Source organism: Sinocyclocheilus grahami, unplaced genomic scaffold (assembly GCF_001515645.1).
Source record: "Sinocyclocheilus grahami isolate Dianchi unplaced genomic scaffold, SAMN03320097.WGS_v1.1 scaffold650.1, whole genome shotgun sequence".
NCBI lineage: Eukaryota > Metazoa > Chordata > Actinopteri > Cypriniformes > Cyprinidae > Sinocyclocheilus > Sinocyclocheilus grahami.
The window spans coordinates 260,394-274,008 of NW_015505829.1; the positions used below are offsets into that span (position 1 = coordinate 260,394).

The window sequence follows — 13,615 nt, forward strand, 5'->3', positions numbered from 1 at the left end:
TGAGATTTTTTAATAATGCCTCTTAGGTTGTCGTCCCAATTAACGTTGCAGAGATAGTAATCCCGAGAAACTTAAAACATTGAACATTTTCAATGTCCTGACCATTGATAGTCAATGGCAAAACAGCATTTGTCTTCCGTCTGAAATCAAACACCATTTCCTTTGTTTTGTTTTCCATTTCCTTTGTGTTGACATTCACCTTCAAATTATGAGTACAACTCCATTCGAACAGTGTAGAAACCTCCCTTCTATAGTCTGATTCGTTATTATTTGTTATTAAACCAATCAATGTAGTACCATCTGCAAACTTAAAAATTTGCACTGATTTACAATGTGAAACACAATCATTGGTGTATACAGAGTACAATAATGGTGACAGCACACATCCTTGTGGGGCCCCCACACTAATTGTTTTGAGACTTGAAAGTATATTATTAATTTTAACTACTTGTTAATTACTGTTTTTACTTTATTTTTATCAAATAAATGTAGCAGTTTGGGTGCAATTTGTAGGGGGGATGGGTGGGATTTCCCCCCTTCTGGTCTATGTATCTCTGCCTCTGCTGAATTTTTTTTTATCCCCAGCGGGGATAAAAAAAAAAATCCCCCCGGGTGATGCTACACCAACAGAGCATATAAAATACCAAAAATTATTTTATTAAGTAAAATACTGCAACATGACAATACAAGCAACAATAAAATCAGAAATGGACTTTCTGTCAGCACTCCCGCTTAAAAGAGACCGTCTGGGTTTCGTGATCCTGATTCACTCACCTTTATCCATGCAGGGCTTTTCAGAAAGTCAGCGCACGTGACAGTATGAGATTAATACACAATGTTTTTGCTCAAAACTTACTCTACTGTGACCTAATGCAGATATTGTATATAATAAACTGACGCATAAATGTATTATGAGATAGAACGCAGAAGTGTACAATCACCGTAATGTGGGAATAATGATCACGCAATATTGACTGATGGATCGGCAGATAATAATTTTTCTGCGAGTCATTAAGAAATTATGGTTGTATTCTATATAAAGAAATATGAGTTAAATGTGTGAATACTTAATGTGTGCACTTTTGGAGTAAATGTTGAATGTTGTGTAGCGAAGCATTGATAAAAAATAAATGGAAGCTACCGCGATTGAATATGTAGCCTACAGGTTTGTGTCACGTTATTCTATTCAAAATATAATCAACTTTGATTTTGCATTCCTGGCAGCAATAAGAACTATTAGTGTCATTGTAACCAAGTATTATCATAAATAGTGGTCAAATATCGAAACTAATCTCAAGGTCAAATCAGAATATTTATTGTAAAAATGTTTCTGTAACAGCTGCCAAAAATAATCTATATATCCATCTGTGATTTGCTATATATTCAAGGGGAAAAAAATAAAAAAATCCACAACCCAACCTCCCCCCCCCCATACAATATAATATATATATATATATACACAGTATCTCACAGGAGTACACCCCTCACATTTTTGTAAATATTTTTTTAGCCTCCTTGTTAGCGCGTCCGCCTCCCATGCCGTACATATACATTGATGCGTGTATCAACCCGGGTTCGAGACCCACTCAGAACGAGAACGAGGTGTGGCGGTGAGGACCTGGAGAGAGGGTTTACGTACATATGTATATATTTAGGGTGTGATTTATGAACAAACCAGAGTTTGTTATATATAATATATATATATATATATTATTAATAATAATAATATATATATATTAGTGTCGCACTATACACTGGTACTAAAAAGGTACCCTGCTTTTAAAAAAACGGTACGATTCTACATTTTACTAGTAGGCCTACTTTATGAATGCGTTTTAATAAGAGGACACAGGACTGCTTATTGACATTTTTAGAGTGAATAAGAAACATGAATGAGAAAATAAAGTGTGTGACGTGCTGTTAAAATTAGTTAATTAAGTGCAATAAACCTTGAAAAAGAATTCTGATCTGTTTCACGAGTCATTGCGCTTCAGCGGTCGACCTAAGTGAACATAAACAGATGAGAAAGAAAATGCGTGTATCAATAAATTGGATCCGTTCAGCTCTTAGCTGCTGCTGTCTGTATCAAACAACATGAGTTTCATATGTAATCAAATAACAAAAGAAAAATCACTCTCTGGTCTTGACTAACGTTTGTATCTTTAATAAGGATCAATGTATATTTAATTCATACAGTTAAGACTATGCAGTGCTTTATTTTTACATTTTGATTACTTTATTCATTTTGCTTGAATGCTACTATTAAATAGACCTGCTGTACCTAAAAACACAGTTTATTTCATTTGCCTTTGTTTTGTTGTATTTGTCCTTTTCTTTGTTACATCTATGTTCTTATTATTAATAATAACAAAGATAAAATAACAAATACATCTGTATCATGATATAAATTATTGTGAAATAAAATTACTCGTATAGTGAAATAAGAATATTTTGGTAATATTTCCCACTCCTAGCTCATGCCCTCAAATATAGTATAAGTCAAAAGAGTGTGATGGGGCAGTTGAGGTCATTAATAACTGTCTAATTTGGCTTTATCCTTTTAGTTAATTTACCAGTGTTGCAAAGATCTATACATACAGTGGGGAAAAAAAGTATTTAGTCAGCCACCAATTGTGCAAGTTCTCCCACTTAAAAAGATGAGAGAGGCCTAAATTAATAGTCATTTATACTTAATTTATGCAATACACAGTCTTCCAGAGTCTGAATATTTTAACCAAAGAGCTCTTGAATATGCATTAGTGAGACATTCATTCTGTCAGGCCACACAGACATCAGATAACAGACATCAGTTGCAGACCGTGTAGCCCTCCCAAAAATGCCCAGCAACCTTATTCACCACCCTCCTAAGGACACCAGATTGCAGAGGTCCCAGCCTCCACCCCATTCCAGCCCCCAAACTGCCCACTTCTGCCCCATTTCAGACCCACCGCATACTAATTGATGAGAGAGGCCCCGGGAATCAAATGAGCTGGAAGGAGATCAAGCGGCTGGCCCTGCGTTGGGGAGTGCAGCTAGGGTCTCCGGCCCCGCGCCTTCCCGAGGCCTGTCTCTGGTCCATAAAGAAGAGCCTAATGAAGCATGGGGAAGGAATTACACTAACGCTAACTGGCAGATGTCCTGCATTGTGCCAGGGTACAATAAACAATATGGCTGCCTCTCATGAATTAGCATGAGAAAGGGGGGTGCCTTCTGGAAGTAGTTTAAATTATATTTTTCTTCTCATTAAATTTAAATTAAATGAAAATGTAAAAAAAAAAAATTCTTAGGGATCAAGTCACAAATTAACAGATGTGGATAATAAAAACATTATATATATATATATATATATATATATATATATATATATATATTAAATATATTATAAATTAATAGTCATTTATACTTAATTTATGCAATACACAGTCTTCCAGAGTCTGAATATTTTAACCAAAGAGCTCTTGAATATGCATTAGTGAGACATTCATTCTGTCAGGCCACACAGACATCAGATAACAGACATCAGTTGCAGACCGTGTAGCCCTCCCAAAAATGCCCAGCAACCTTATTCACCACCCTCCTAAGGACACCAGATTGCAGAGGTCCCAGCCTCCACCCCATTCCAGCCCCCAAACTGCCCACTTCTGCCCCATTTCAGACCCACCGCATACTAATTGATGAGAGAGGCCCCGGGAATCAAATGAGCTGGAAGGAGATCAAGCGGCTGGCCCTGCGTTGGGGAGTGCAGCTAGGGTCTCCGGCCCCGCGCCTTCCCGAGGCCTGTCTCTGGTCCATAAAGAAGAGCCTAATGAAGCATGGGGAAGGAATTACACTAACGCTAACTGGCAGATGTCCTGCATTGTGCCAGGGTACAATAAACAATATGGCTGCCTCTCATGAATTAGCATGAGAAAGGGGGGTGCCTTCTGGAAGCTCTGTTTTGACTGCTGTTTTTGGGGAGTTTTTTTTCTTCCACTCTCTCCTCTGCTTTATTTCCTCCCTTTTTCCAAGAAGAGGTACTTTAGGACAGGTGCTATCAAATCTTTCCTTTGTTTAGAGTCTGAATGCCTCTCAGCGAAGCTTGGTTATTTCAGGTTGGTACTGTTGGTTTAATTTTTTAGGCATTAATGTTTTGATTGTAAATTACGGTGCCTCTGTTGTGTGAATAGCATGTTACAACAAAGAACCGTCTTTAAATAATCATTCAGATTCCACCTGTTAGGTTACTCCTTTTGAGATTACAATGTGAGATTGTATGAGGGGTATATCAAGGTTGATTTTCCACTAAACTAAAGTGCTTTCCAGAGTACCACTTAAGCAGATCACTCATAATTTAAATAATAATGACGCTTAAATTACTGTTAATAAATATGAGGTATCTGTACCCGCAGAATTCTCTAGAATTTGAAAGTTGTTCATTTGTAAATGAAGCAACACTTTGTGTTTATACATTGAAAATTGGGGATAATTATCAGTCAAAGGTTTGGGGTTGACGAGATGCTTTTTAATGTTTTTGAAAGAAATTTTACGCTCACCAAGGCTGAATTTACTTGATCAAAAATACAATGATGTTGCGAAATATTATTACAATTTAAAACAATTGTTTTCTATTTGAATATATTTAAAAAAAGTAATTATTCTAGTGATGGCCAAGCTGATTTTTTAGTAGCTATTTCTTCAGTATCACATGATCCTTCAGAAATCATCCTAATATGCTAATTGGGTGCTCAAGAAACATTTCTTATTATCAATGTTGAAAACAGTTGTGCTGCTTAATATTTTGTTTGATGAATAGAAAGTTTAAAAGAACAGCATTTATTTGAAATAGAAATCTTTTGTAAATTTTTTAATGTCTTTACTGTCACTTACGACTGATTTAATACATCCTTTCTGAATAAAGGTAGTAATTTATTTAAAAACAATCTTACCCCAAACTTTTGAATGGTAATATGTATTATAAAATATTATATTCAGCTACCAATTTACACATTTAAATGACACAATCTGCAGATTTTCCTCTAGAAACAGCACTGAAAATGAGCACAGACTCTGTTTGTCATGATAATTAGATACATAACACGTACATAAAAGGTACACAAGCTACTTAAAATGTGTTTGGAGGAGTTGGAAGTAGATGATATGTGTATTTATCCTCAGGTCACGCTTCTGAGGCAGTTGTGTTCCTTTGCCTTTCTTTTCACCTTTGTCTTAAGCCAAAAGTGGGCCAACCGTGGGCCATTTTAGGCCAAGACAGAGAAGCTGGTAGGGGGTGATGCCTTTTTAGGAGCTCCCAGAATAACTGCCTGTGCCTGAAGGTCTTGAAAGGTCATGGCTGGTTGGGCATTCAGAAATGCTCCTTGTTTATGCTGGCTGCCTAACTCTAACACACACACGTTCCCTAGTGCAGGCCCCCAGCGTGCACATTGTGAGGACCTCCATCCCCTTCCCCTCGCCTGGTCTGACTCGCGCCATTTGCAGTTTTCTGCTTGAGTGTGCACCCCATTGTTTCAGTCATTTTAATCACTCACCAGCTGGTCGGGGAATGAACAGTGCTGCAGGCTCAGATCCATGTCACTTGTGAGGTCTTGGCAGCGGGTTTCTCAGGGGTAGGCTGCCACCGCTTGATACCTCTGCTTTGGAACAAGTCAAGCAGCAACTGTGAGCAAATGCTCCCCCGACCTAATGACTTTTTCTATCCCCTCTTTACAGATTGCCCTATTTGTTTTTTTCTTATCTATTTGCCAGTTAAACCTTCTACAGCCATTATCGACAATTTCTACCAAAGGAAATGACAGTTAAGTTGCTGTCTTTTCTCCCCACCTTCTTTGTGTGTGTGTGTGTGTGTGCGCGCGTGTTTTTTTTTCTTTTTTTTTTGCTTGTTTGTTTTGAGTTTTAGTATCATGGTCTGATTTCATATTAGCCCATAGGCAGAACGAGACGATTCACAATTAGCTGTGATCCCGGGACAGCTGCAGGAAAGCAGAGGCCTACAGGGATGGAGCCTTAAGGCTGTGTGTTTTTCCTGCTCTTCCGTCATGTCGGTTATCAACATCTGCCATACTTTAGGTTTAAAGGCACATGCACACGGTCCTCCCCCCAACTTACATATATATATATGTATGTGTGTGTGTGGAGGGAAACAGTGTGCATGTGCCTTTATTATATTAGTCCTTTTGAGTTAAAAAAAAAAAATCAATTTCAGATTATTAAAAGATATTTGGAATGACTCCGGCCTTCTGGTCTTGTTTTGGCAGGATATGATGTACCAGCTGCTGCAGGGTCTGGATTTCCTCCACTCTCACCGTGTAGTTCATCGAGATCTTAAGCCTCAAAACATTCTAGTCACCAGTGGAGGACAGATCAAGCTGGCTGATTTTGGTCTGGCTCGGATCTACAGCTTTCAGATGGCTCTTACTTCCGTGGTGAGTAAAGGGGTTGCACAAGTGTCTGAAGCAGCACAATTTTTTTTACATTTCATATGATGTCATAAAAATGCCACACACACAGACAGGTGACACGTGTCAAACATTTCTCTTTGTAGCCTGAAGTACAGTACATGTATTTAATGTATTTGATGTCGTCTTGGTAGCTTTAGTAGTGTGACATGCAATCATACATACAAATAGATCCCTTGAGACAGATATGGGTGATGTCCAATCAGATGTAGCACTGAAAGACTACCCATCAGACATGTGCCTGAAAACGAGTGCATAAATACATTTACATTTAGTCATTTTGCAGATGCTTTTATCCAAAGCGACTTACAATTGGGGAATACATAAAGCGATTCTTCTTAAAGAGGCAAACAGACACAGGAAGTGCTCATAATACCAAGTTTCAGGCATTGTTCAAATAAGGACAAGCTAGAAAGGGAAGGAATAAATAAAGAGAAAGATTTGTTTTTAGGATGAAGTAAAGTAGCGTCAAAAGAGATGAGTTTTCAGCTGTCGCTGGACGTAAACAGCGTATGCTGTTCTGTCAGGACCACTATCGTCAAAATGATAGATACTTAGCATAAAGTTTGGTTTGGCGGTATGGTTCTGTTCTGGGCAAAAAACCTCCCTGCCCATCCATGCAGCCTGTCATGAATGAGCAGGGAGAGCAGCAATAATAACCCCCCCAGGGTTAACAGAACAGAACAAGGCAGATATCATTAATGTACTCAATGATATTTAAGTGTAACACTTTATTCAAGATAAAGGAGTCTGATTAGCAAGGAATATCAGAAAGCTAAGTCCTGACTGTGGCAAAAGGTGGAGCTGGGGATGGAGGAGGGTAATTTGCTCCGAAGCAAGCTGAAAAGCTGCTGAATAATACTGAATACAGCTTATATAGGAATGCCGCGATAGGTGTCGTATTCCTATAGGTAGATGTGATCAGCTGAGAATCAGCTGATGCAAGCTTGACTCACGTGACCTGCCAGAACTAACGCTAAAGCTTAATTTCTGTGACAGTTGCGTCATGCCAGATCTGTTTCCTACGTCGTTGTGATTTGATCTGAACGAAAACAGCGTATCCGTGTGACGCAGCTGACACAGAACAGCATACGCTGTTTACGTCCAGCGGATACTCTCCAAAATGGCGCTACAGGGTGACGTGCAGGAGATGAATTGTTGAATAAAGTCGTTTTTTTTTTCTTTTGCAAACAAACATTATTCTCGTAAAATTACGGTTGAACCCCTGATGTCACATGGATTATTTTACAGATCTCTTTGCTACGTTTCTGGACTCGGGAACATTTCAGTTTTCAGACAGTATTTCTGTTTATGCAGGGTCAGACAGCTCTCAGATTCCATCAAAAATATCTTAATTTGTGTTCCAAACATGAACTAAGGTCTTACATGTTTGAAACAACATGAGGGTGAGTAATTAATGACAGAATTTTTGGGTGAACTAACCCTTTAAGTCAGCAACTTTTTTGTGCATATATTTTACATGGCTAATTTATCACATTTTAAAATTTAGTTAAGATGTCAAGATGTGAATATTGAATTTATCATATCTAATTAGAGTTGTTACCATGGTCCATATCACATACACAAGGGAGTGCAAGAGCATTCTACATTAACCCACTTTTTTACATCTCATTCAGTTTGCAGAATCTGAATGACTGCCAGTGCCTTTTATCAGTTGTGTGGTTTCGGTGGTTTTGGTTGCTGTGCAAAATTTTTTTGTTTCAGTTCTTTAATAAGGGGCTGCTGGCTGTTAAGTCGTTGGGCGGGTGAGTCTCTGTGAGTTCACCTGGGAATCTACCACTATAAAATATCCCCTCCGTTTTACCCCACCCCACACATACTGAGAAACAAAAAAAATGGGCGATAGATAAGGCAGGGGGTTGCTTACAGTGAGCATGGACTCTCTGGCTCTCCTGATTAATGTTCCTGTGCCTGGAATCCCCCTATCACCCGCCCTTCAAGCAGCTAAAAAAATCCATTTCCTTTCTCTCTTGGCAGTTACAGGAATGTCGTTATTGTGTATGCAAAAGCAGACGTGCTGTTATGGATTTTGGCTCCTCATTCTATGACAACACTCAGTGTTAGCTACAAGTTTGTCATGCTGACATAAACTGTACATTCAAAGACTTGAGAAGTGTTGAATGGACCAGCTGGCTGAGTCATAACTGCCTACCAGAATGCTTGCAGAATTACGATGATTCAAAACAGACTACCGTTCTCAACACAAAGAGGTTGAATCAGACAGTTTGTATGAAGTAAATGATATCTGTTTTGCATAAAGCATAAAGAAATATCCCCTGTGGAGTTTTTCTGCGCAGTGTTTGGTGGTACTTACCTAATGTTATAAGTATTTTTCATAACATGTGATTAAGCCTTTACTGTAAGCATATTTAATAACTAATATACTTTTCATCATTGTTGTTAAAGATATTAATAGAGACTACAAAACTCAGCTTTACTGGCATGAGAAAAACCAAGCGACCAAGGACTGAATGGACCACCCATCGGGTGCACAGAGAGGTGGAGATTAGCCTGACCCTACAAATCTCATGGGTCCATAGCATTGTTGATCATTAGAATGACTCTGGTTCTCTTGGTGGCTTTTGTCCACCTCTGATTGACAGCCTAAAGCACAGACGCTAAACACAGTAACTTTTTTCTCTTCCTTTTTGAATGAATTAGATGCCTTTTTTCCAACCCAGGTTCATTGGATAAATGTTGCTTCTTGCACATTTTTGTGACACTTTTTTTGTAGTGAAATGTCCAGGGTGTGGCATTAAATGCGTGCTCAGTTTTATCAGAATCAGAAGAGCTTTATTACCAAGTATGTTTACACACACAAGGAATTTGACTTGACGACAGGAGCTTCCAGTGCAGAAGAAAGTACAAACACAGTGCAGACATAAGCCTGATTAGGACGGTAATTGTTTCTCATATGGACGTCTGTACCTAAAAGTTTTCATATCACCTCAGTAATAAAATTCATGAATTCAGATGGTGATTTATTCACAGTGGAGGAGCGAGTTCTTTGATCCTATGAACCCAGGAACGCGCTGCTCACGTGGCCAGTCACATGATTGTCTGCTGTAAATAAAATTAATTTTATTTACAAATGTATTCTTATTATTGTGTAAAATGTATTTAAAAATATTTATTATTATATAAAATGTATTATAATATTTATTTGATTATTTAAATCTCCTGTTTAAAAATAGGAAAATAGACCGCTATAGTTGTATATAATTATACGCGATATATATCTGTTTATAATATGCACATTTTTGTGACACTTTTTTTGTAGTGAAATGTCCAGGGTGTGGCATTAAATGCGTGCTCAGTTTTATCAGAATCAGAAGAGCTTTATTACCAAGTATGTTTACACACACAAGGAATTTGACTTGACGACAGGAGCTTCCAGTGCAGAAGAAAGTACAAACACAGTGCAGACATAAGCCCGATTAGGACGGTAATTGTTTCTCATATGGACGTCTGTACCTAAAAGTTTTCATATCACCTCAGTAATAAAATTCATGAATTCAGATGGTGATTTATTCACAGTGGAGGAGCGAGTTCTGTGATCCTATGAACCCAGGAACGCGCTGCTCACGTGGCCAGTCACATGATTGTCTGCTGTAAATAAAATTAATTTTATTTACAAATGTATTCTTATTATTGTGTAAAATGTATTTAAAAATATTTATTATTATATAAAATGTATTATAATATTTATTTGATTATTTAAATCTCCTGTTTAAAAATAGGAAAATAGACCGCTATAGTTGTATATAATTATACGCGATATATATCTGTTTATAATACACATTTTAAAATTGTTTTGCATACCTGCTGCCATAATAAAGACCCATTTCGAATGTTTACGAGCTTTTCTTCTCTTTCTGCTCCCAGTCGCTGTGGTGGAGCAGTTATGAAATATTGTTCTTTTAAATACTTTCCAGCATTTGAGAAATATGTATGCAAGTTACACCGAAGTGCAACGTTACCTTACGATGTTCGGAAGTGTTCAAAAAGGGTTTAAACACAACCTTGGTGTTTGTCAAAAAACAGTAGGTAGTTCGGCCAGGGATTTTTAACGGGGGTGGTGAGAGAAAAACACCGTCATCCTGGATTCGGGCAGCATTAAAATCACCAACTACCCCCTGTAAATGGTGAAAATCACTTAAGTCCCCCTGAGAAACAATTACCATCCGAATAGGGCTATACATGATAGTGCAGACATACATAGGAATAACACAGTAGGGATGGAATATAAGACTAATATAAGAAAAAAAACAAGAAATTAAATAATGTACTATATACCGAAATAGAAGTATAGGGAAAAATTAAATTTTTTAGATTTTGTTATAAGTGTGCAGATATGTTATTTACAAAGTGTGCTGTTTACAAGTGTACACATTTTGGATTCTGTGTATAAATGTCAGTTGTGATGGACGATGTATAATTATGAAAGTTTAATTGCTCAGGCTGAATATAGCCTGTGGGGGAAAAAAATTCTTGTGTCTGGCTGTTCTGGTGGTCAGTGCTCTGTAGCGCCGACCAGAAGGCAACAGTTCGAAGAGAGAGTGGGCTGGGTGTGAGGGGTCCAAGGTGATTTTCTTAGCCCTTTTCCTCACTCTGGAGATGTAAAGATCTTGGAGGCTGGGCAGAGGGGCACCGATCATCCTCTCAGCAGTCCTGACTGTCCGCTGTAGTCTCTTGATGTCTGATTTTGTAGCTGAACCGCATTAAAATCACCAACTACCCCCTGTAAATGGTGAAAATCACTTAAGTCCCCCTGAGAAACAATTACCATCCGAATAGGGCTATACATGATAGTGCAGACATACATAGTATGTCTCTTGATGTCTGATTTTGTAGCTGAACCAAACCAGACAGTTATGGATGAACACAGGACAGACTCAATGATAGCAGAGTAAAACTGTTTCAGCAGCTCCTGTGGCAGGTTGAATTTCCTCAGCTGGCAAAGGAAGTACAACCTCTGCTGGGCCTTTTTAGCAATGGAGTCTTTGTGAGTGTCCCACTTCAGGTCCTGAGAGATAGTGGTGCCCTGGAATCTGAATGACTCCACTGCAGCCACAGTGCTGTCCATGATGGTCAGTGGGGGGAGTGCTGGGGGGTTTCTCCTGAAGTCCACGATCATCTCCACAGTTTTGAGCGTGTTGAGCTCCAGGTTGTTGTGACTGCACCGGACAGCCAGCTGTTTAATCTCCGTCCTTGATTAGGCCGATGACTGTAGTGTCGTCCGCGAACTTCAGGAGCTTGACAGAGGGGTTCTTTGAAGTGCAGTCATTCGTGTACAGGGAGAAGAGCAGTGGGGAGAGAACACAACCCTGAGGGGCGCCAGTGCTGATGGTGATAGTCCTGGATGTGAGTTTGCCCAGCCTCACTAGCTGCTGCCTGTCTGTTAGGAAGCAGGTTATCCACTGACAGATGGAGGTGGGCACAGAGAGCTGTGTGAGTTTGTCTGAGAGAAGGTCAGGCATGATGGTATTGAAGGCCGATCTGAAGTCCACAAATAGGAACCTTGCGTAATTTCCAGGTCTGTCGAGGTGTTGCAGGATGTAATGCAGTCCCATGTTGACTGCATCATCCACAGACCTGTTTGCTCTGTAGGCAAACTGAAGAGGATCCAGCAAGGGTCCAGTTATCTGAAGCAGATGAACATCAATCCTGCAAAGTTTTATTACAGTGGTTGAAAATTAAATGTCCTGTGAGTGGAGCCAAACGTTTAATTCTCCTATGTGTTTGAAAATGATGTATGATCTACACTAAACCCTACCTGAAACTTAACCGATAGTGTTAACAAAAGAAAACATTAGATAATAACACATTTCCTGAAGCAACCATGCCATTTTAGCAATTTTATCTTGACTTGTGTTTTATGGGACTCGTACCAGAGCGCTCTGCATTGCAAGTACAGTGCTATACCAGGTGAGCTACTGAGCAAGTTTACTATGCCAGATGAGCCATGCATATAAAGCTGGCTATGTGATGCAAAGCAGTTTAATTTACAAATGATGTACTGTGGTAATAGTGTTTTGAGGTCATAACATAGTATTGTGCATGGAACCGTGTGAAAATAAGTATTTATCAATCGATAATCTTTTACTGTAATCATAATTTGTGTGAAGGAACAAAAGTTGTTTTTGTTTTACCACCTCTAGTGTTCATTTCAGCTGGAAACTGCATTAAATTGTATATGTAGGTATGTTTTTGGAGTTTTGCAAAAATGTAGGTACAGGCATGTCCAGTGAGCCTATTGGTTGCTTGTATCTTAACTCATGTACAGTGAGAGTCTGTGTTTGACACTATGATGCATGCAAACTGTAATCTAGTGTTCTGTATGGGTTTAAATCAATTGCAGCCTCTTCCTTTATACCAAATGGTGTTACTGTAGAAATGGAAGCAGCTGGGATTGTCCCATGAAAGCGATTAGGATCCTGCTCAAGCAAACATCATGTGCACCGCATTGCTCATGAAATTGGATTTAGGGAACAGCAGGCAAATGCCTCAGATCATTTATCCGACTGATTGTTGTACAATTTTTACATCTTTTGAGTGTTAAGTAAGCATTCATAAATTTATTGCTATGCTCCTTATGCAAGACCTCCAAAATTTTTTGCATTGAACAAAGAGAATGGGCTTGGCCGGTCCTTTTGTCATTTTATAACACATATTTCTAGGCCTTTCTGAAATAGATGCCATCTGCAGAAGTGATCCAAAAGTGCATGAGAATCCTGCAAGTCCTTTGGTTGGTTTGTGTAGGTTTGCTGTACAAGTGGCTGTCGCGACTCAAATTGTTGTGAGATGAAACGAATCCCTCTTTTCCTGCAACCATTTTTCTGCATACCACAAACTTCATAACTTCAGTGCTGTGGGAGTCCTGTGGGCCCTGTCACTTCCTTCCCCTCTCATGGTAGAATGAATCCCTTATGTTTGTATCACCTAGCGACCATAGCTTGCTAGACTCTCGTTCTCTAACACAAACCATCCCACAATTTAATGCTGATTGAGTTTCACTGAACAAACGTGGATGACGGATATGTTCAAATCTGAAGCAGATTGTGTCATTTGACATCTAATGGTTTTGGGGCTTCAATATACAGAATGATTCCTAACTAAATGAAAGAACAAACATATTTTAT

General features: G+C 38.8%; 1 protein-coding gene across 1 annotated transcript in view; it reads left to right on the top strand.

Annotated features, from left to right (window-relative positions):
- Nucleotides 1-13,615, top strand: part of LOC107558583 (cyclin-dependent kinase 6-like) — a 61,541-nt gene that overhangs the window by 23,425 nt on the left and 24,501 nt on the right. The window contains exon 4 of the mRNA XM_016242245.1: nucleotides 6,252-6,419. Coding sequence (XP_016097731.1) covers nucleotides 6,252-6,419 — 168 coding nt within the window. The remainder of the gene's footprint in view (nucleotides 1-6,251; nucleotides 6,420-13,615) is intronic.